At 55.0% G+C, this 22570-nt stretch overlaps 1 protein-coding gene across 1 annotated transcript in view; it reads left to right on the top strand.

Moving 5' to 3' along the window:
* Positions 1–22570, top strand: part of LOC127194187 (SCO-spondin-like) — a 58940-nt gene that overhangs the window by 35982 nt on the left and 388 nt on the right. The window contains 42 exon segments of the mRNA XM_051151510.1: positions 449–543; positions 1645–1697; positions 1872–2078; positions 2209–2379; positions 2492–2571; positions 3891–4060; positions 4587–4633; positions 4718–4909; positions 5034–5204; positions 5411–5611; positions 5932–6028; positions 6103–6302; positions 6668–6834; positions 7822–7982; positions 8149–8372; positions 8602–8643; positions 8797–8952; positions 9463–9672; positions 9854–10021; positions 11722–11853; positions 11951–11985; positions 11987–12198; positions 12446–12598; positions 12685–12731; positions 12929–13273; positions 13654–13821; positions 14682–14812; positions 15110–15234; positions 15494–15540; positions 15805–16083; positions 16370–16528; positions 16699–16815; positions 17470–17608; positions 17722–17924; positions 18043–18170; positions 18276–18418; positions 18507–18553; positions 19274–19491; positions 20070–20165; positions 20303–20363; positions 20607–20737; positions 22109–22259. Of these exon segments, the coding sequence (XP_051007467.1) occupies positions 449–543; positions 1645–1697; positions 1872–2078; positions 2209–2379; positions 2492–2571; positions 3891–4060; positions 4587–4633; positions 4718–4909; positions 5034–5204; positions 5411–5611; positions 5932–6028; positions 6103–6302; positions 6668–6834; positions 7822–7982; positions 8149–8372; positions 8602–8643; positions 8797–8952; positions 9463–9672; positions 9854–10021; positions 11722–11853; positions 11951–11985; positions 11987–12198; positions 12446–12598; positions 12685–12731; positions 12929–13273; positions 13654–13821; positions 14682–14812; positions 15110–15234; positions 15494–15540; positions 15805–16083; positions 16370–16528; positions 16699–16815; positions 17470–17608; positions 17722–17924; positions 18043–18170; positions 18276–18418; positions 18507–18553; positions 19274–19491; positions 20070–20165; positions 20303–20363; positions 20607–20737; positions 22109–22259 (6079 nt within the window).

Below are 22570 nucleotides of genomic sequence, written 5' to 3'. Positions count from 1 at the left end.
GCACACACCTACTAAGTGCTCAGTCCTAGACTGGGCTGTCAGGTGAGTGGAATGGATAAGTAAGATGTGCTCAGGGCTGTCTACTGGGTCTGGCTAGAGGCACAGCTGCATTCCTTATTGAAAATGGTTGCGGGGCGTGCTGGAGGGTGTTCTGCAATTGTATAAATCACATGGTCCCTATGAAAAGTATATATCTCACACCGTTGATTTCACTGAACAGTTCAGTCTCATGCCTTGCAACGGGAGGAGGTCATTTTCTTCCTGAAAGAGAGGGCCCCTGCCCTCATGTGACCCTCAGCTAAGGCTCTGCTCTTGCCTGCTGAGAGAGGGACCCGTGTTGCATGCTATAGAATGTGTCTGGGTGGCACTTGAGATGGGCTAGGAGACTGAGTTCTGGCTTTCAATGCAGCAGGCTGGAGCCAGGATGACAAAGGGCTTTCTATTCCAGAACAATGTGTGTGTGCCTGCCCAGGACTGCCCCTGTGCCCACAGGGGGCGTCTTCATCCCCCAGGCAGTGTTGTGGTTCATCCATGCGAGAATTGGTAAGACCCCCCCACCTCCCAGTTCTGCAGGGACCGCCCCCCCTCCCCGTGGTCCCCGAGGACCCAATTAGACTGAGCTGTCTCTCTTCAGCAGCAGGCAATATTGGCTCCAGTTGGCCAAAGAGATGCCCAACCAACCCTGCCCTTGAACCTGCCTGCACCCTTCCAGCCACCTGTCCTTGTCTGTCTTCTCTCAGGGGCTGGAAACATACTCAGGGGCAGAGGGCTTACCTCAGTCAAATCTCAAGTAATGAAAACAAACAAACAAACAAACAAACAAAAACCAATCAGCTGTCTTCTTTTTCTATGTCTCTGTTAATATCTATGATTGTTGTAACAAAATATATCATACCTATATTCATGCATATATATACACACATGCACATGTACACACAGGAACACAAACACTACATACATACATACATGTACACAAGCAATGCACATACATACACACATGCGCACAAGTACATACACATGCACACAAACATGCATGTGTTCTTGAGGTAGGGTTCTTGAAAACCAGTCATTGATGGCTGCGGACGTCCTAGATCAAGGTGTTGGTAGACCTGGTGTTTCTTGGGCACTGAGGGCACATTTGTCCCAACTCTCCTTTTTGGTACCAATCTAGCATTTTCCAGCTTGCAGATAGCTGTCTTCTCCCCTTGTCCTTCATCTTCTCTCTGTGTATGTCACCATCTAAATACCCTTTCCTTAAAAGAGCAGAGGTCACACCAGATTGACACCATCCCCCTCCCCCAACAACCTTACTAACAAATTTACCTCTGGAAGGATCTTATCTTTATTTTTTTTAATTAGTTTATTCTTGTTACATCTCAACGGTTATCCCATCCCTTGTATCCTCCCATTCTTCCCTCCCTCCCATTTTCCCCTTACTCCCCTCCCCTATGACTGTGCCTGAGGGGGACTTCCTCCCCCTTTATATGCTCATAGGGTATCAAGTCTCTTCTTGGTAGTCTGCTAGGAAGGATCTTATCTTTAAATAAGGTCACATTTGCAAGTCTGGGGGGCGGACAGAGATGGGGCATAGGCTCTGTACCACGTAGCCCCAGGGAGCACACAAGCCTCTGCTTTTCCCTCTAGCTCCTGCATCTCTGGCCTCATCACCAACTGTAGCTCCTGGCCTTGTGAGGAAGGTGAGAAAGGTGTCTTCACCCCTCATGTGCCCTCACTTCCCATGCCAGGCAGCCATGGGGCTGGGCTGGGGTAGGGGGCAAGCCTCAGGAGAGCTGAGGCAGAAGGGGGTATGGTGCCTCCCCACGTTACATCCTCCTCCTCTCACGTTCTCTCTGTTCCCCATACACCCCAAGGCCAGCCTGCGTGGTCATCCTGGACCCCATGGAGTGTGTGTTCAGCCTCCTGCAGTCCTGCCCACCGCCACCGGCACCGCTTCTGTGCCAGGCCCCCCAGTATGGTGCCCCTCAGCCTGCCTCTGCTGACCACAGTGGCTGCCCCCACCACCCTCTGCCCAGGCCCTGAAGCTGAGAAAGAGCCGTGCCTCCTGCCAGGATGTGACCGTAAGTGGCCCTTTAGGCTGATGCTTGCCCTGAAACGCTGGGTGAGCCATCTCTGGGGTACCTCATCTTTGTGCCAGCTCCCTCCAGCACCTCCAATCCTTACTGTACTCTTTCCTCTGCTGTTCCTTAGAAGCAGGGCACTGGAGTCCTTGGGGCCCCTGGTCTGGATGTAGTCGGAGCTGTGGAGGAGGCCTGCGGAGCCGGACCCGAGCCTGTGACCAGCCACCTCCTCAAGGCCTGGGGGATTTCTGTGAGGGACCTCAGGCCCAGGGGGAGACCTGCCAGACTCAACCATGCCCAGGTACCTGCTGAGGGTGAGGTGGGCCCAGGAGCAAAAAGTAATAAGCTGGGACGTAGTCTTGGGAGGCAGGCCATAGTCTCCAACGTGCTCTCTGCCCATCCTATCCTCCCAGTGACCAACTGCAGCACCATCGAAGGGGCAGAGTATAGCCCCTGTGGCCCTCCTTGTCCCCGCTCCTGTGATGACCTGGTGGTGAGCCTGGCCCCCTGGATACTCCCACCTGATCTTTGGCTCTGATCAGACAATCATGTTGGCTGACAATGGGCAGAAAGCCTGGTGGGGATGGGTGAGGCCCTGGGTTTAGGTTTACAACAGTGCAGCCTTGCTCCCTCTTGCTAATGAGAAAACCAACCTAATCCAGCAGCCCTTGGCTTCAGTACAGCTAATGTTTCTAAATTAAAAGGCCATTACAAACTCAGCACAAACACGTGGGAGGGGAAATCATCCCACTATGTCATCTTAAGTGCTGTAAACATTTTGGTGTACAAAGCTTGTGTGTGTGTGTGTGTGTGTGTGTGTGTGTGTGTGTGTGTGTGTGTGTTCTGAGCACCTATGCAGACACCGTAGACACAATGGAAGCAAACACAGATAAAGGTCTCTGAATCTGTGATCCCCACAGTCTGGGCCGGGGGCGGGAGGGGGGAGGAAGACAGACATAAATGAAAGATTGACATGATAAGAGCTCTGAAAAAGAACATGGTGCTTTAAGGTCTGAGTGTGGAAGGTCCTGTACACACAGGAGGCCAGGGATGGCTCCAGACAGGTGAGGAGAAGGAAGAGGGGGAACAGGAGATCTCACCTAGAGTGCCACAGTCGCTGCCAGTTATCACAGGCTTTACAAAGCCCGCTCCCAGGTCTTTCCCACACAGTTTCCCTTGTCATCCAGTGTCCTGAGGCACCTTCTCCCTGAGTGCTGGGAAGGTCTGGCCACACTGCAGTTCCCAGACAATCAGTACAGCCCCACACTGAGTCTGCAACCCCTAAGGGTCTGGGGTTTCACATTTGCAGGGCCCCAGCCTCCATCCCTTGGGAGTTGGGGATTGATCTCTCTGCTCCCCACCCTCCTCTTCTCAGTGGCATGCTGGTTCCCTTCATCAGGAAGTAATTGTAAAGTCACACTTTTCTCTCCCCCTGAGCACCCTTCATTCTCTTGGTGCTCCTTGCTCATTACAGGGACAAGATACCTGACAAAAATAAGGTTTAGAGGAAAGAGCCTGAGGCAGCAGGTCACAGCACACCCATAGTCAGGAGGCAGATGGATGAGGCTCTCTTCTCTTACTCAGTCCAGGCCCCCAACCCATGGCATGCTACCACTCACACGTAGGTGGTGCTTTTTTTTTTTTTCATTTCCATGGTGATTGTAAATCAAGTTAGCAATCAAGATGAGCCATCACACCCACCCCGATGCCCTTCCGACTTGGTCTGGAATTCTTCCTAATGCCCCATCTCAGGCCCTGCAACCTGCTGACTACAGCCCCTGCTTGCTCTCTGACTCCCCCCACCCCCTCCAGCACTGTATGTGGCACTGCCAGCCAGGCTGCTACTGTCCTCTGGGCAAGGTACTGAGTGCTGATGGGGCCATCTGCGTGCAGCCCAGTCACTGCAGCTGCCTGGACCTGCTGACTGGGAAGCGCCACTATCCAGGCACTCAGCTGATGAGACCTGATGGCTGTAACCACTGGTGAGAGGCCCTGATGTAGTCCTGGGGCAGGAGGCAGCATGCTGACAGGAGAGGCTTGCTGGATGTCTATGCACCTAAACCCTGGGGGCGGGGGGCCTCAGGCAGTGTTACACTCGGTACCCCCTGTCCTAGAGAAGATGCAGAGCTCCATGACATCTGTTTAATGGGAGGGGAAACTGAGGCAGCCCTTTCCATGTGTCTGCTGAGGGCTCAGTATTTGTTCCTGGGGAGGAGAGAAGTTGAGCTGCACAAGCAGCAGATAGGATGTTTGTTCCTGCTGCCCACCCTTATGTACCTGCAAATTACCTACTGTCATTGCCCAATACAGCACACCTGTTGTGCTATCCCAGAAGGCCAGCTGAGGGGACAGGTAGGCTTCTGAAGTATAAGATAGTAGGAAGAAGAGCATGAGCCACACCATGAAGGTGCAAAGATAGAGTGGGAGGAAGCAGCAGCCAGATGAGTTTGTGGTAGCCTAGGCCGTTCTGAACTGACGTCTTTCCCCCCTGGCTCTCCTCTTGCCCAGCACCTGCATAGGAGGGAAACTAAACTGCACAGACCTGCCCTGTCAAGGTATGTGCTAGCTTGCAGGGTGGGAGAGGATAGTGGCCTCAGGATTATATGAGCTACACCCAATGCCTACCCTACCATTCACAGTGCCTGGAGGCTGGTGCCTATGGTCAGAGTGGACAGCATGCTCCCAGCCCTGCAGGGGCCAAACAAGGACCCGCTCCAGGGCCTGTGTCTGCCCTGCTCCCCAGCATGGGGGTGCCCCATGCCCTGAGGAGGCAGGGGAAACAGGAGTGCAGCATCAGATGGAGGCCTGCCCTAACTTCACTGCATGCCCAGGTGTGATGTTCTCTCCCACGAGGCCTGTGCCCCTGTCCTGGAAGCTCCAAATATATGTTCTCATCCTGATAACCTAAGGCCTCCTGGGGCTCCCAAGAGACATGATTCTGTCTCCTTGGTGCAGTGGATGGAGCCTGGAGCCCTTGGGGGCCATGGTCCCCCTGTGATGCATGCCTGGGGCGATCCCATCGGAATCGGCTGTGCAGCCATCCACCCGTCTCTGATGGAGGCAGGCCTTGTCCTGGGGGCCACCAACAGAGTCGCCCTTGTTGGAACAGTTCTGCCCTGTGCACAGGTGAAGGCTTTGGGAGGCGTTGGGTAGGGGTCTAGAGGAATGCTAACGTTGACTCTGACAACCACATGAACTGTTCAAAGGGTAGCCTCAAGCTACTTGCCTGTAGTTCTGGGTGCGGTGTCAGGTCAATGTAGGCATAACAAAGCTCTTACCTCTTGGAGTAGCTCCTTAATGCTTCCCCCCACCCACCCACTCTCTCTCCCTAGACTGTGGAGGGGGCCAGGAACTCTTACCTTGTGGGCAGCCCTGTCCTCACTCCTGCCAGGACCTGTCCCGCAGCAGTACATGCCAGCCAGGCTCAGCGAGCTGCCAGTCTGGCTGTGGGTGTCCCCCAGGCCAGCTCTCCCAGGATGGGCTCTGCATGCTCCCAGATGACTGTCACTGCCACTTCCAGCCTAGAGCCATGGGTCAGTGGTACCTCCCTCCCTTGCTCTCCTCCCTGCTGTCCCCCCTTCCCCCAGCAGCCCGGTGAGTGTTGAGCGGCAGCACCGCTCTGTCTGGTTCTGCATCTTCACCCGTGGGGCCCAGGTCCAGGCTAGAGGTTGGGAATTGGAAGTCCTGCATTTCCCATGCCCTGGGCTACACCAGGTTAGAGAGTTCCCATTTCCTTTTTTTAGGATGTGGGTAATGTTGGGAGGGCTCTATAATGCAGGAGTGTAGGATTGGGGGGGCGGTTGGGATGTGTTGTGCTGTCTGTAGTCTCCACCCTTACTCCTGTGACCTTCAGGGATTCCTGAGAACCAGAGCCGGTCAGTAGGGTCCACACTCAGCTCCTGGGAGAGTCTTGAACCTGGAGAGGTGGTGACAGGGCCCTGTGACAACTGGTAAGTGGGATGGGAGTGTGCCCTTAGGGAGGTGGACCAGGCCCTGTGGCTGAAGTCCCATTCCTTGTCCCCAGCACCTGTGTGGCAGGTGTCTTCCAGTGCCATGAGGTGCCCAGCTGCCCTGGTCCTGGGATGTGGAACTCCTGGGGGCCCTGGGAGAAATGCAGTGTCTCCTGTGGGGGAGGGGAGCAGCTACGTTCCAGGCACTGTGCCCGGCCCCCCTGCCCTGGTCTGGCTCGACAGAGCCGAGCTTGCCACATCCAGGTCTGCAGAGGTGAGTCCAGCCATCTTCTACCCAATGATCCTTTAGTCTTGAGTCCTATCAGGTCCCTTGACCCTGGCTCTGAGTGCCTGTAGAGTTCTCTCTCCCTTTCCCTCTTCCTTCCCTCCCTCCCTCCCTCCCTCCCTCCCTCCCTCCCTCTCTCCCTCTCTCCCTCCCTCTCTCTTTGTTACCCACTCTTCCCTTGTTAGCCATGAACAAGCAAAGGAGGAAACAGCCAGATCATGGAGGAGCCTTTGGGGAAGGGACACAGCAAAGGGGATGAACACTATGACTTTTGGGCCATAAAGAAGGTGGACACAGAGGTAGGCAGTGAGGACAGGATGTCAGACAGGCCACTGACTCCGTGCTTGTCTCAGAGACAGGCTGTCCAGCGGGCCGATTATACCGTGAATGCCAGCCCGGCGAGGGGTGCCCCTTCTCTTGCGCTCACATCACAGGACAGGTGGCCTGCTTCTCTGAGAGCTGTGAGGAGGGATGCCACTGTCCCGAGGGCACCTTTCAGCACCACTTGGCCTGTGTCAAGGTGAGAACTCAGCCGGCCAGGAGCCGGAGGCTGTGCCCTCTGTCCCCGGCATCTGGCAGTTCACTGCCACCAAGGAATCTGGGACCTTAAGCAGCGCTTAAACCCTAGAGGGCTTTGCTGCTTGATACAGGGTATCAGATTAGGGGCCCAGAAAGGGAGGTAGAAGTGAGGCAACTACACAGGGGGTCCCTGGTTTCCCAGGGGCCACGTGCTGCCTAGGGACGTATTCCAAGCTGAACTCCTAGGTCAAGGCCACCTGTGAGAGTTTTAACCCACCATGATCACATGCTGCCCTGTACCGCTCTGACTATGGCACTCAGTCGTCCTGGCAGTGAAAGGCAGTTTCCTGCTGGGCTCCCATAGCCGCCCATGGCACATGGACCACCAACCTTGTCCTCTATGTCAGGGGCTGTGGATCTTCATGACCCCTCTTTTCCCTGCCATGCCGTGGTGAGGAAAGGACCCCCACACCTTCATACTACCTGGCCCCAGGTCCCTGTCTCCAGCTGTGGGGACAGATGGCAGGCAGGTGTTCCCTCTGCTCCACCGAACCCAACATAGATGCTCCAGGATTCTATCCCTAATTCTGGTGGCCTCCGCCAGCCAGAACCTGAGATGCTTCCTGGCCCCATTTGCTAAGAGATGATGACACTGAGTCCAAAGGAGGAAGGGCTGCTCCAAGGTCAGGAGGTCATTGACCACCAGCGTTGGACTCACACTGACACATCTAGGCTCCTCTGATTCCTGGCAGGACTTTCTCTGCCTCACCGGAGCCCCTGCCAATGCCTGCCTGTGTCCATCTAACTTTTCTGTATAAGAAGATGGCTGACTCTCAGGCCCTTGGTCCTATGTGTACTAGGAAGTGCCTCCTGAGGCTGAGGCCCTCTCTCCTGCTATCCCCAAGTCTCATCAGAGGCTGTACACAGCTACCCAGTGGTAGGAAGCATTCTGGGAGAGGTCACTGTCTCCTTCTCTTCACCCATCCAGGAGTGCCCCTGTGTGTTGACAGTCTTGCTGCTGCAGGGGCTTGGGGTGGCCAGCAATGTCCCCGGGTCCTACCCAGCCCTCCTGGGAGCTGAGGGCCAGACCCTTAGACCTGGAGATGAGCTTCAGCCAGGCCAGATACTCCACACAGTCTGCGGAAACTGGTAAGGGAACCTCCAAGGTGGGGACTGGGCTAGGATGTGTGTGTGGGGGGGGGGGAGCCAAAGGAGGGATCAGTGGGTGAAGACAGGGAACCCTGAGTTCTGTCCTCTTGCCTGGATGCACCTTCTTAGCCACTTTGCCTGGCACCTCATGCTTGTGTTTTCCCAGCTCCTGTGTTCATGGGAAGCTGTCTTGCTCTCTGGAGGGATGCTCCAGGTTCAACGGCAGCTTTGGTCCCTGGGGCATGTGGAGCCCATGTTCCCACTCTTGTGGTGGGCTGGGTACCCGCACCCGTACCCGCCAATGTGTGCATCCCACACTTGTTCCTGGTGGACTGGGTTGCCGTGGGTCCCTTCAGGACCTGGAATACTGCTTCAGCCTGGAATGCCCTGGTAAGGGAAACAGGAAGGAGCTAGGCAGACACCTGCCTGGCCAGGTATGGCTCAGCCTGCCTTTGTCCTCTCCTGCTGGTATCTCTGGATTTTCCTTCTTTTCATGCAATACCTCTCAGCCAGCACTCCCAGAGGTCTTACCAGATGTTCTATACTGTGTGTGTGTAATGCTGGTGGGGCACATTGCAGAACCCCAAAACACTTCTGAGCAGAGTCTCCTTTTACACAGGGACTGCAAGAGCCACTGTGGAGCCCGTGACAGGTCCTGCAGGTAGCCTTGAGTCTCCCTGCACCTCTCCTATATGGCCTTTCTCTGGAAAGAGCAAGCCTTCCTGCCCATCCCTACTCCCTGGAGAGGCTGGAGAGCCTTGCTGACTAATTGGAAAGGCCACAACACTCTTTTTTCCACTTCTCCTTCCCACAGGTGGCTGGGGCCTATGGTCCCCATGGTCTCCTTGTTCCCACAGCTGCACAGACCCTGCTCACCCGGCATGGCGTAGCCGCACACGCCTCTGCTTGGCTAACTGTACAGTGGGGCGCTCCTCACAAGAGCGTCCGTGCAACCTACCCTCATGTACAGGTATGACTCCGGGGGCTCAACCCTGAGGCTATAATCACAGCCTTCAACCAGTTCATTCAAACCCTCACCTAGAGCTCAACATTGATTCCCCCTGGGACAATCTAGGGACCTAATCTAATCTCAGATCAGTGTCTGACCGACCCTAGGCCTCCTGTTTGCTTTACCAGCCCTAATAGCTGCTCTGAGCTCTGCCAAGTTCTAGCAGGCTCCTCAGTCCTGATGCATATTGGGCGCGCAAACCACTTTCTGTGGTGTTGTTCCTCATCCCTCAGCAGCCCCATGAGTCAGGGATTTCTGTCCCCTGTGGGAAAAGGCACATTGACTCAGCTGCCTAAACCACATACACCCATCAGTATCTGATGCAGAACAGGAGCCCCTGGGTGTGGAGGAGGCCACAGCTGGCCCAGGTGATGAAACCTGAGCCTGAGCAGGGGCAGGAAGGATTGCCTGGGGGCAGGAAGAAGAGCCTGGGGCAGGTTCTGCTGGCTCCAGATCTTTCTCATCCCGCAGGGCTGCCCCTGTGCCCTGGTCCTGACTGTGTGTCAGAGAACTGTTCCTGGACATCCTGGGCCCCATGGGGATCTTGCTCCCGCAGCTGTGGGGTAGGTCAGCAGCGCCGACTACGAGCGTATCACCCTCCTGGGCCTGGTGGACACTGGTGCCCTGACATCCTGACTGCCTACCAGGAGCGCCGCTTCTGCAACCTGCGTGCTTGTCCAGGTGAGGGGAGCTAGGGACAGAGTGGTATGCTTCAAGCTCCTGCCTCACCACACCCCTGAGAAGCTCTGATGCTTTGCATTTAGCCTTCCTGATCGGGGACACGATCATCCCCTGGCTCATGGGGTACATGGGACCCCCTGCTGGAGCCAAACCCTGATGGAGCTTATTTTCGTCTTTACAGTGCCTGGGGGCTGGTCCCGCTGGAGTCCCTGGTCCTGGTGTGACCGCAGCTGTGGAGGGGGCCGATCCTTGAGAAGCAGAAGCTGCTCAAGTCCACCACCCAAGAATGGGGGAGCAGCCTGTGTTGGGGAGAGGCACCACATCCGGTCCTGCAATTCCATGCCGTGTGGTACTGCAGTGGTGACAGCCACTTCCTGCCTACTGAGCTTAATCCTGCAAAGCTCTCTCCACCCCCACCTCTAACTTCCTTACACTATACCCATGGGATGGAGAGGGAGGCAGGCTGCTACTTTGCGGGCTACTTAGGAAAGCAGAAATCTTCAGGGAAGGGATGGCTGGGTATGGGTACCAAGCAGGGACATCCTATGAGTATCTAGGTCATTTGTGGCTGAGGATGAGATGCAAAGATCTGCCACCTACCAGGCTCGTCCATAGCACATCTTCCCAGTCTTTCCTGACCTCTTAGCTGCTGGAGAACCCACCTAGCCCAGGCAAAGCTTCTGAGAGCCTGCAGTGTGACAGGGTGTATATGGTTCTCCCAGATGTAAACTGAACCAGAGACTATAATTGAACCCTTCCTCCCTCCTCTCTTAGCTTCGGCCCGTCTTTTCAGTGCTCCCAGCCTTAAGGGTCTTGGTTACTCCAGGACTCATCTCTGTCAGGAGATGGCCATTCACACTGCACACTGCCTCTCATTTCAGACCAGGGCCATGAGCCACCAGCTGAGAATGTTAGCTTCTGAGCCGCACAAATGTAGTCTACCGTCACCAGCATGTGTTGGATGCCCAGCTAGGTCCTGAGAACTTATGCAAAGTGAGAGGAGCTCTCTGTGTACTTAGACTAACCTAACTCCAGGGCTCTGCCAAGCCCCTAATGTTTCAGTTCATACTAATATGGGGTGGGGGAGGATGGACCCTGGAGGCTCTAGGAATCACTGATAGGAAAGAGAGAGGGGTTGTCTTAGTTTGGGTTTTATTGCTCTGAAGAGACACCATGACCAAGGCAACTCTTTTTTTTTTTTTTTTTTAAGATTTAAAAAAAAAAAAAAAGATTTATTTATTTATTATTATGTATACAGTGCTTTCCCTGCATATACACTTTCAGGCTAGAAGAGGGCACCAGATCACATTATATAGATGGTTGTGAGCCACCATTTGGTTGCTGTGAATTGAACTCAGGACCTCTGGAAGAGCAGTCAGTACCCTTAACCACTGAGCCATCTCTCCAGCCCCCCAAGGCAGCTCTTATAAAGAAAAAACATGGGTCTGGAGAGATGGCTCAGAGCTTAAGAGCACTGTCTGTTCTTCCAAAAGTCCTGAGTTCAATTCCCAGCAACCACATGGTGGCTCACAACCATCTACAATGAGATCTGGTGCCCTTTTCCGGGGTGCGGCGCACATGCAGGCAGAATACTGTATAATAAATAAATAAATAAATCTCTAAAAAAGAAAGAACTTCATTAAAAAAAAAATAAAGAAAGAAAAAACATTTAATTGAGGTTGGCTTACAGTTTCAAAGGTTTAGTCCATCATAATCATGGTGAGAAGCACTGCAGGAACCAGGCAGACACTGTGCTGGAGGAGCTGAGAGCTTTACCTCTTGATGATCTGAAGGCAGCAGAAGGAGACTACACACTGAGCAAGCAGAGCCTGAGCATAGGAGACCTCAAAGCCCGCCCCAATCGTGATGCACTTCCCCCAACGAGGCCACGCCCCTCCCCATAGGTCCCTCCCCATAGGCCAAGGATTCAAACACATGAGTCTATGGGATGCATATCTATTCAAACCACAGGGGTCTTGGGGCACCCAGGATCTCCTGACACTGAGCTTTTCCCCGCCCACCCCACCCCACCCCACCCCACCCCAACAGAGGAAGGTTGCCCATCAGGCATGGAGCTGGTGAGCTGTGCCAACCGCTGCCCCCACAGCTGCTCAGACCTGCAGGAGGGAGTCATTTGTAAGGAGGACGAGGCCTGCCAGTTGGGCTGTCGCTGCTCTGAAGGTACATGCTAGAGACCCTTCTGGCACCTCAGGGTAGCTCAGTGGGAAAAGAGGTGTGTGGTCTAGATACCAGCATCAACCTGCTGCGTCTCCCACAGGGTTTCTGGAGCAGGATGGTGGCTGTGTGCCAGTTTGGGTACTGTGAATGCACAGATGCCCAGGGCCGCAGGTGGGCCCCAGGGAGCCAGCATCAGGATGCCTGCAACAACTGTTCCTGTCAGGCTGGGCAACTCTCCTGCACTGCTCAGCCCTGCCCACCTCCTGCCCACTGTGCCTGGAGCCACTGGTCTGCCTGGAGTCCCTGTAGTCACTCATGTGGACCTCAAGGGCAACGGAGTCGCTTTAGGTATGGAGCTGGGTGACAAAGGGTCTCTTGCCTGGCATGTCCTTCTCTGGACAGAATTCCTGGATCTTCTTGCTTTCATCAGTGATGTTGCTCCATCCTGTGTCCTGCCTAGTTTTTGCTGGTCACTTAGGCCTTTTCTGAGCCACCCTTGTGTTTACCCTGGACCTTCCCCCCCCACCCCCGAAGCCAGAAGGGTCATGTAGGGCATGCATTGTCTGTCCCCTCCTTTGTCCCTGGCCATGCCCAGGTCCTCCACATCAGGCTCCTGGGCTCCGGAGTGTCAGAAGGAACAGTCACAGAGCCAACCTTGCCCTGAGGCACCCTGCCCACCCCTGTGTCTACACGAAGCCCGCCTCCGTGCCCTGGGGGACAACTGGCTGCAAGGAGAGTGCCAGAAGTGGTAAGCACAGTCCAGGAAGGGGTGACCCACTGTCTTGCTGGATAGCAAGACCCTGAATCCAGGCTCTTTTTTTTTTTTTTTTTAAGCTCCTGCACTCCAGAGGGAGTGGTCTGCAAAGACATTGAGTGTGCAGGTTTGGTTTTTATCCCATCTCCCACCTCAGCACCCCTTTACTGACTTTATGTCTTATAGGCCATCTCTTATATGTTCTCTATCCCCCCCCCCCTCCTGTCCCACAATGGCACCCTCTGTGCCACTGGGATCCCAACCTAACCTCTGGCTCTTTACTACCCCTCACTCACTACTCTAACCTCCCCTTGCCTCCTGCAGTGCCCGGAGGCTGGACACTGTGGTCTTCCTGGTCCCACTGCTCTGTCTCATGTGGAGGTGGAAGTCAGGTTCGCACTCGATCTTGTGTCGTATCGGCCTCTCAGCACGGCAGCCTACCTTGCCAGGGCCCCGACACCCAGACCCAGCATTGTGGGCAGCAGCTATGCCTGCAGCTGCTAGAGACCTGCTCCTGGGGACCATGGGGACCCTGTTCCCGCAGCTGTGGCACAGGCCTAGCCTCCCGATCTGGGTCTTGTACCTGTCTACCAACCAAAGAAGACTCCACATGTAATGGCACATTCTCACGCCTGGACACCCAGGCCTGCTACCCAGGGCCCTGCCAGGGTGAGCTGTTCCCCTGCGTTTCTTCCTTGGAAAATTCAGGGAATAAATGTTTGCTTGGGCCAGGTTCTTTCTCTGAGCTGTCCCTATATCCCCTCCACAACATCTTACTTTATGCCCTTTAGCGCGCTCTTTGTCATCTTGCTCTCTTTGCCTACTTTGAGAGGATCCACCCAGCAGGGCCTTTCAGAACCCATGGCTTCCTCTTTCCCTTTTCCAGCTAGGCAGGGATGGGTGTGGGCACAGGGGATGAGGTGGGAGTCCCCAGCTAAGGCAGGGATGGGTGTGGGCACAGGGGATGAGGTGGGAGGTCCCAGCTAGGCAGAGGTGGGTGTGGGCACAGGCTGTGGGAGCCCCCAGCCTACATCCCTGCCCATCTCTAGAGGACTGCACATGGAGTGACTGGAGCAGCTGGACACGCTGCTCTTGTAAGGTCCTGGTACAGCAGCGTTACCGACACCAGGTGTCGGCACCTGGCCGGGCTGGAGAGGGCTCCCCTTGTACACGTCTGGATGGCCACTTCCGGCCATGTGCCATTGGCAACTGCTCAGGTAAGGCCCAGGAATGAGAGGTCAAGGAGATGAGTGGGGGGCAATGACATGCATCCTCCTGCAGACCACGGTACAAATGCCTAGGGTTTGCACTGACTCTTTCTCAGTCATGCTTCCTTTGTCCCACTCACTAACTACAATCCTCACAATATCTGTGATTTCCTGCCTGACAGCTGCTGGCTTCACCGTGGTTTTGTTTTTAATTAAAAATTTTAATTAATTTATTCAAATTACATCTTAACTATTATCCCATCCCTTGTATCCTCCCATTCCTCCCTCCCTCCCGCCTTCACCGTATTCCCCTCCCCTATGTCTGTGAATGAGAAGGACCTCCTCCTCCACTATATGATCATAGGCTATGAAGTCTCATCTTGGTAGGCTGCTTATCCTTCCTCTGAGTGTCACCAGGCATTCCCACCAAGGGGACGTGGTCAAATATGGGACACCAGAGTGCATTCTCCACTGTGTTTTTTTATCCCCTTGTCACTCCCTCAGAGGCAGAGTATCTTGCCTATTTTTTGTTAAAGCTGCCCCTCATCTTGTCCCTTTGTGCCCTACCTACCTATCCCTGGAACAGCCACCACAATTCTGACTCCCACAGTCCCTCTTCCATACAGCTTCCTGGATCCTGGGGCTCAGTCATCACAGTCCTTTCTGGGGGCACATGAGCTAAGCTGGAGCCAGGAGGAAGGGTTGGGGGTGCTGGTCTTTCTGACAGGCAACAGAAGGACAGTCTTGTCCTATCTGTCACCAATTGACCTCTTAACGGTGTCACTGGGACCATGTGGTGTGTTCTTGGTTGTGTGGGGAGATGTGTCTGTGGGCTGTTCCTCTACCACCACTCCTCTTCCTCCCCTCAGAGGACAGCTGCCCACCTCCCTTTGAGTTCCAGTCATGTGGCTCCCCCTGTGCTGGGCTGTGTGCCACACATCTGAGCCGTCGGCTCTGCCAGGACCTGCCACCTTGCCAGCCTGGCTGCTACTGCCCCCAGGTGGGTTCCAGAAGCTGGTGAGACACTCAGGAATGGATGGTCTACTCACATCCCCCCCCCCATTCCCCTTTCTAGGACACCCATAGGGACTACAAGTGGATGCTCTTCCCAACTCTCCACCCCATCCCCCTCTCTCTAGGACCACATCACTTCCATGCTGGGAATCTCTCCCCCACCTTGTCACCATCCCACACATGGGCTCAGCAATACACATGTGCACTGCTAGAAGCTAGCGCGGTGCAGGACACATAGGAGACAGTGGTCCTTTCATAGTCCTGATTTTTCCCTTCTGCACAGGGCCTGCTGGAGCAGGCTGGGGGCTGCATACTCCCAGAGCAGTGTAACTGCTGGCATACCACAGGAGAGGGAGCTAGGGTGATGCTGGCCCCTGGGGACCACCTGCGGTTAGGCTGTAAGGAATGGTGAGTGAGAGTGGAAAAGGTAGGGTAGAAGGCTAGAAATGGGGGTGGGCCAAGGGCATTTTGACTCAGCAGAAGGCAGGCTGAGCCTATTCGGACCAGTCCAACCTGAGGGCAGGTGGCCCCAAGAGGCCCAACTTTACAGCTCTGTCAGCTTGCACCAGAGCGCCCAGCTCTTGATCAAGTTCATGAGCCATACACAGTTCAGCAGACTCCCATTTCCCAAAGCCCACCCTGATGCCCTGATGCACCCTTCCCACAGTGTATGTCAGAGTGGAGAGCTGCGGTGTTCCAGCCAAGGGTGCAAAGGTAATCCTGGCTTGAGAGAACTGTCCCTGTTAGCCCGGGCCTAGGGACATTTGGGACTTGGAGTTTGCTAAAGCCGGGACAGTCCTAGACAAATAGTGTCCTGCCCTGCCCTGCCCTGCCCTGCCCTGCCCTGCCCTGCCGTCTTTCTTAGACTTTCCTACTCACTGCTCCTTCTGGTCATGGCTCTGAGCTCTTCCTGATGGCACAATGGGCTCTCTGCGTTAAAAAGTCCCCGAGACCAGCAGGAACCCTTTGCCCTTCTAGGTCTTCTGCCTCTAACTGGATGGTCAGAGTGGTCACCTTGTGGACCCTGTCTGCCCCGAAGTGCCTTGGCCCCTGCCTCCAGGACATCCCTAGAGAGGCGGTGGCCTCTGAACACATCAGGTCTCCCTCCAACCTCAGTCACCCTGCTGGCTTCTGAGCAGTACCGGCACCGCCTCTGCTTGGACCCCGAGACAGGGAGGCCCTGGGCCGGAGACCCTGCATTTTGCACTGTGCCCCTCAGCCAGGAGCGCCTCTGCCCTCACCCTGGAGCCTGTAGTGGTAAAGGAGGGATACAGGCCAGCAGACAGGATGGGGTTGGCATGCTGGCTGCGGGGCTTTGTTTCAGTTGCTTTGTAAGGTGCAAGGCAACCTGCTAAGCCTCCTGCTTGTCTCTGGGGCCTGTTGGATTTGAGGCATGGTGGTGGTGGTGGTGGTGGGGTCCTGGTAGCAGTTACAAGGCCTTGGGTGCTTTATTGCAGAGGGAGGAGAAGACAAGGCCTGGGTAAATGCCTGAGGCAGGTAAGCCTGAGTCACTGATTTCCATTTTTATTTTTCCTGTCCCCAGATACATGCCAATGGAGCCCTTGGGGCTCTTGGAGTCCCTGCCAAGTGCCCTGCAGTGGAGGATTCAAGCTGCGCTGGAGAGGGGCAAGAGACACCTCTGGTGGAGCATGCCGTGGACCATGGGCTCAAACAGAAAGTTGCAATACGGGATCTTGCCCAGGTAGCCAGTATCCCAGCATCCCAAGGTTATGGTGACTAGAATGTTGGAATGGCCCCTGATGGGAATCATTGCCTTGGCCCCGGTGGCTTACAGTGGAAGAGAGTGTCTGCTGGAGGGGCAGGGGGTGGGCAAGAGTTCCTCTAGCACAGACTTTTACTTCTGGACCCCAGGAGAGAGCTGTGAGACCCGGGACACTGTGTTTACCCGTGACTGCGCTAACCAATGCCCTCGCAGTTGTGCTGATCTCTGGGATGGTGTTCAGTGTCTACAGGGACCCTGCAGCCCAGGTTTGGCCTCCCACAGTCTGGCCTGGGGAATCCGGTTGTCCAGGCCCCTCTTCTCTACAGGGGCAGGGGTGGAGTAGGGGAAAGGTTAGATCATGACAGTGCAGGAAAGCAAGTCCTTGGGTTACTTCCGGCAACCACTTTTAGTTTTTCCTAGCGGGCTCCAGCAAAACCTGCTGGGTTGCCAGCTGTGGTGGCACACATGTGTAAATCCTAACATTTGAGAGCCTGAGGCATGAGGATTGCCATGAGTTTGAGGCTAGCCTGGGATATATAGTGAGTTCGAGCCCAGCCTAGGTTACACAGCAAGATCCTGTCTCAAAACAAACTGCTGTATAGAAGAGCACAGAGGTGTCTCCCATGAGTGGCCAGGGCGCGAGAGCAAGCTTGGGACCCAGTCTAGCTGCTGGAGGGACCCACTATGTAAACCTTGTCCCAAACACTGGATTTGATAACTTTTTATTAGCATGTATTGATTGTACAAGCTAATGGGGTCACATTTTCACACATGCGTGTGCTATATTTTCACCATTTTCTCCTCATTCCTTTCCTCCATGCTCCCTCCTTTTCTCCTGGGCCCTTCCTCCTCCTTAATAGTAAATTGTCCTTCTACTTTTAAGGCTTTTTGAAGCATTAACTCTTGCTTGCCCTTTGCAGGCTGCCGATGTCCCCCGGGTCGGCTGGTACAGGATGGACACTGTGTGCCCATCTCCTCTTGCCGCTGTGGCCTGCCCAGTGCCAATGCCTCGTGGGAGCTGGCCCCGTCACAGGTGGTCCAGATGGACTGCCATAACTGGTATGTTGCCAGGCCAAGGGCTTTGGGTGGGTGATGGGCACTGCTGGAGAATTAGAGCTGTCTGTCACAATTTGGTGCCTGATCCCTGGGGCACATACACACTTCGTCCACAGCACATGCATCAATGGGTCCCTGTTATGTCCATACCTTGAGTGTCCAGCCCTGGGACCTTGGTCATCCTGGAGCAAGTGCTCAGCTGCCTGTGGTGGGGGCACCATGGTGCGCCACAGGGCCTGCGAGGAACGTCCTGAGGGTGTACCATGCCACGCCCTGGACATGCAGCAATGGCAAGAGTGTAACCTGCAGGCCTGCCCTGGTGAGTGCCCTGGGCCTGGGGTTGCACAGCCTTCCATTTTTGCTGGCCCATGCAGCAGATAGAAGAGGCCCTCTGTAACCTGCAAGTGTCCTTCTGACTGCGTATATATGTTTCCCAGAGTGCCCACCTGGGCAGGTGCTCAGGACCTGCGCCACTTTGTGCCCAAGCCTCTGCTCTCACTTGCAGCCTGGCACCATCTGTGTGCGGGAACCCTGCCAGCTTGGCTGTGGCTGCCCTGGGGGACAGGTGAGTCTGACCGCTGGGTTCTAGTTTCTAGGAGTGAGGGCGGTGGGGAGGCGGTTGGGGAGGCATGGGGCTGTATCCAAGTGTAACTAAAACTATCTGCCTCAGCTGCTACACAACGGCACGTGCATCCCCCCTGCTGCCTGCCCCTGCACCCAGCTTTCCCTGCCTTGGGGCCTCACCCTACCTTTGGAAGATCAGGCCCGGGAACTGCCCCCAGGGACTGTGCTCACCTGGAACTGCACACACTGGTGAGGGCCTGGAGCCTGGGTGGAGGGCAGGGTTGTTGAGAATGAGGAGGGCCAGGGGGCCTCTGAGCAGTTGCTTCTGTCTTCTCAGCACCTGTGAAGGTGGAGCCTTCATCTGCTCCCTCACCGACTGTCAGGGTGAGACATGGCCGTCCTTGTCCCTCCAAGGCCAAGACTGCTCAGGGAAACAGGGCCCTACCTCCAACTCAGGCTAAGCTTCTTGCTTCAGGAAATGCCTGCTTCTTGTCCACACGGACCCCTTCCCTACCTACTCTGCAATCTCCCAGCACCCTGTGTGTCTTTTCTATTCATGATAATATTTACCAGTAGTATGTGGACGCTGAGCCAGGCTATATGAGTGAGGCCCAGAAGTGAAAGAGTGCTTCCCCCTGAGATCCAGGGGTAGAGCAGAAAGGAAGAATCTGGCTTGAGAAACCCCAGACCTTCAGTATCCAACTTCTGGTGTTGCCCACCTTTGCCACGTTGGCATCTGTGGACTCAGACGTAGGCTTGGCAAGTTCCGAAGCACCGAGCCTGGCTGCGGAGTAAAGGTGGGATAGTCACCAGAACAAGTAAAGACAGGAGACTGACTCTGAGTTTCTGGCAAGCACCCTTAGGACGTGACAGGGTACTGGGGATGCAGAGGTAAGGTGGACAGAGTTGGTTATAGGGTGAGATCTGTCTGGGCCCAGTGTTTGATGAGTAGATCCGAGGGAGAGGCATGGCTAGTAGATGGCTGCCAGAGCCAGGAGACAGCATAGGGTCGGAGGGGAAGAACTTGAAGAGTGTCTAGTGGGGCGGCCTCTCTAGGATGGATCCAGAGTTGACAGAGGCAGCAAGTGGGTGGTCTTCCTGCAGAGTGCCCCCCTGGGGAAATATGGCAGCATGTCGCCCCTGGGGAGCTGGGCGCTTGCGAGAAGACGTGCCCGGAAATGAACCTGACGCTGGCTTGGAGCAACTGCACTAAGGCACGCGATCCAGGCTGTGTGTGTCAGCCAGGGCACTTCCGCAGCCAGACGGGTCTCTGTGTTCCCGAAGACCACTGCGAATGTTGGCACCACGGGAGTCTCCACTTGGTGAGACACCAGCTCCTTTTTTTTGTCCAAGTCCGCCCCATGACTGATCTCTAGCTGTTCTTCATTTGGCTCCCTATTTCCCGTCCTGCAGTGACAGGCAGGCTCTGCCCTCTCAGGACCCAACTGGCCCTGGGTTGAAATCCCCCTGACTGAATTCTCCCAGATAGACTCCAGTCCTAGGCCGGTTGTCTGGCTGGAAATCCCAGGCTGGATTTAGAATTGAGGTGTTATACTAGATATAGGGGGTGGGGGTGGGGGCTAAGGAGAAAGTGCTAAGGGCATGCATTGCTCTTGCAGAGGATCTGAGCTTAGTTCCCAGCATCCACATCTGGTGGCTCACAACCACCTGTAACTTCAGCTCAGGGGGTCTGAGCCCTCTTCTGGGGTCCTTAAGCACTTGTGCGCATGCACGCAGGCAGACGGAGTTTAAAAATAAAAAGGTCTACATAGTGAGTCCAGGACAGCCAAGGCTATACAGAGAAACCCTCTGTCTCAAAAAACAAAAACAAAACAAAACAAAAAATCTTAAAGAAAAGAAAACACAGAGAGACCAAGTACGGTTTTTTTCTCCCCTGCAGCCTGGATCTAAATGGCAGGAGGCCTGTGAGAGCTGCCACTGCTTCCGCGGGAGGAGTGTCTGCTCTCAAGACTGCCCAGCCCTCACCTGCGCTCAGGTATTCTGTGGTCCTGTAGCCTTCTTGGCAACTCCCCTCGTGCCTTCCCTTCATGGCTGGCCTTGGGGGGGTCTCTGGGCAGGCAGTGTGGGGTGATGGCATGTCCTCCTGTGTGAATCGTGCATGGCTCTCTGTAGGGTGAAGTGATGGTGCAGGAGCCAGGGCGCTGCTGTCCCACTTGCCAACAGGACACACGGGGTATGGAGCGGATGAGTGCCTGCCCGATGCCTTTCCCTGGCTTGCACCTTTTCTGCCTCACACTCTCACACCCAGCCTGCCATGCTCCCACTGTCCCCAGGCTTGCCTGCACGGGGATCAGAGTGGCTTCCTCATGCCAGGCTCTGCCCTCACATGTCTTTACTTAAGCGTCCCCCCCTTACCCCACCCCACCCCTTAGTCATAACCTCTTCCTTTGTCTTGATGCTACCCCCTCACCTCCAGAGGAGGAGCCAGCCTCCTGCAGGCACCTCACAGAACTCAGAAACCTCACCAAGGGTCCCTGCCACCTGGATCAGGTAGAAGTGAACTACTGCAGTGGCCACTGCAGGTCTAGTACCAACGTCATGACTGAGGTGAGCCAGGGGCTGTCTTAAAGGGCCATGGGGGCAGGTTAGCCAGTGGGGTGGGGTGGGGAAGGGGGTGGGGGAGGGGGCGCTTGACACCAGCTGAGGACCCTGGGAGGAACACAGTCCATTCTTATAGAGCTGACAGAACTGGGGCTAAGGAATGTCAGAGGCCTTCTCCAGGGCGGTGGTATACACACATGCCCAGAGTGTGCCTCTCAGACAACTGTGTCTCTCTAAGCCAACAAACAGAGACGCCCACAAAGAAAGGCTTGGGGAGGGAAAGTGGCTGAGGCCAGAGACCTATCACGCTCACAGCAGGAAGGTACCCAGGGTTGGCCTTTTATAGATAGGTCCTCCTGGCCTTTCCCTGTACTATCCGTAATCCCTGAGAAGCCCAGAAGCAAGCTCTCTCTCTGACTTCCTTAGCTTCCACCCTGGAAAGTTGTAACTCAGGCTACTGGCAGCATTCTCTTTGAGAGGAGACCCGAATCCAGCACTTCACATCTACCCTGAGGCCATTCCCTTCTGTTTCTACCAGATGAGGTTAGGTAGTGCTCGAAGACAGTGGTGCTTTCTCTGTGGTTCCCAAAGATGCTGCCTCTCAACCCTGTTCTGTGCTGCTGCTGGCCTGAGTGCCCCTGACCTCAGGGGGTGCTTTCCCAAAACACATTTGGAGCTTCTTTCTTTCTTTCTTTCTTTCTTTCTTTCTTTCTTTCTTTCTTTCTTTCTTTCTTTCTTTCTTTCAGGCATGGTTTCTCTGTGTAGCCTTGCCTGTCCTGGACTCGCTTTGTAGACCAGGCTGGCTTCGAACTCACAGCGATCCACCTGCCTCTGCCTCCCAAGTGCTGGGATTAAAGGCGTGCGCCACCACTGCCTGGCACATTTGGAGCTTTTAAAACAGAGTAAAGGAGAAAAAAAAAGCAATAGTCGGGAGATGATAGCCTTTGCCATTTTTGAGCTTGATACTGTAGGAATGTCTGAAAGAGTTACAAGCCGGACAAAGGTGACAGGTACAATTAAGTCACTGTTTGGTGGGCGCAGGAGGCTCTGCTCCAGAAGGGCTGCACACTGTGCTTGGGAGCCCAACTGTGTACTTAGGGTTTCTTGGCAGTTTCATGTGTGACTAGCCCATTTCCATCTAGACCCATCCTTACCCTGATGCACCCATCCATTGAATGTTGAGATGTGTTGGGGCTGGAGTGAAGAGAACGGGCTTCTCAAGGAAGGGCGCTTGGTGGTGATGCTCCCCCACCCCCAGGCTACCTTGGGAGTCCAGGACAATTGGAATTTGGCCCTTCCCCTGGAAGGGAAAAGCCAGGGGAAGGGAGGAAAACTCCATTTGGCTCCCTTCCTACTCAACCCGTCTCTCTTGCCCAGGAACCCTACCTGCAGAGCCAGTGTGACTGCTGTAGCTACCGCCTGGATCCAGACAGCCCCGTTCGCATCCTGAACCTCCATTGCCCTGATGGCCACACTGAGCCAGTGGTGTTGCCAGTGATCCATAGCTGCCAGTGCAGTGCCTGCCAGGGTAGGGCTGGCTGGGGAGATGAGGGCGGGGCTCTGCAGGACCAGCCAGGAGAGGGCGGGGCTCCGCAGGACCAGCCAGGGCTAGGTCAGAATTCTCCTTAAGGAGGCCTTAAGAACATGCCTGCGAGCGCAGGCTCCCATTCTTTCTCAGGGGTTTTTACCAGTCTATTCACATCCTTTCCACACCTCAGCATTCTCCTTTCCAGTTACACATAAGCTTGGGTGTTTGCACTAAATTGTACCTGGTTCAAATCTCACTTTTGTGCTGCCCTCAGTACCCATGACACCATCCCCTAAATGGGCTTGACATCT

This window comes from Acomys russatus, chromosome 10 (assembly GCF_903995435.1).
Source record: "Acomys russatus chromosome 10, mAcoRus1.1, whole genome shotgun sequence".
NCBI classification, from domain to species: Eukaryota; Metazoa; Chordata; class Mammalia; order Rodentia; family Muridae; genus Acomys; species Acomys russatus.
Note: the sequence above shows the minus strand (reverse complement) of the source record. Positions and strands in the feature narration are given on the sequence as shown.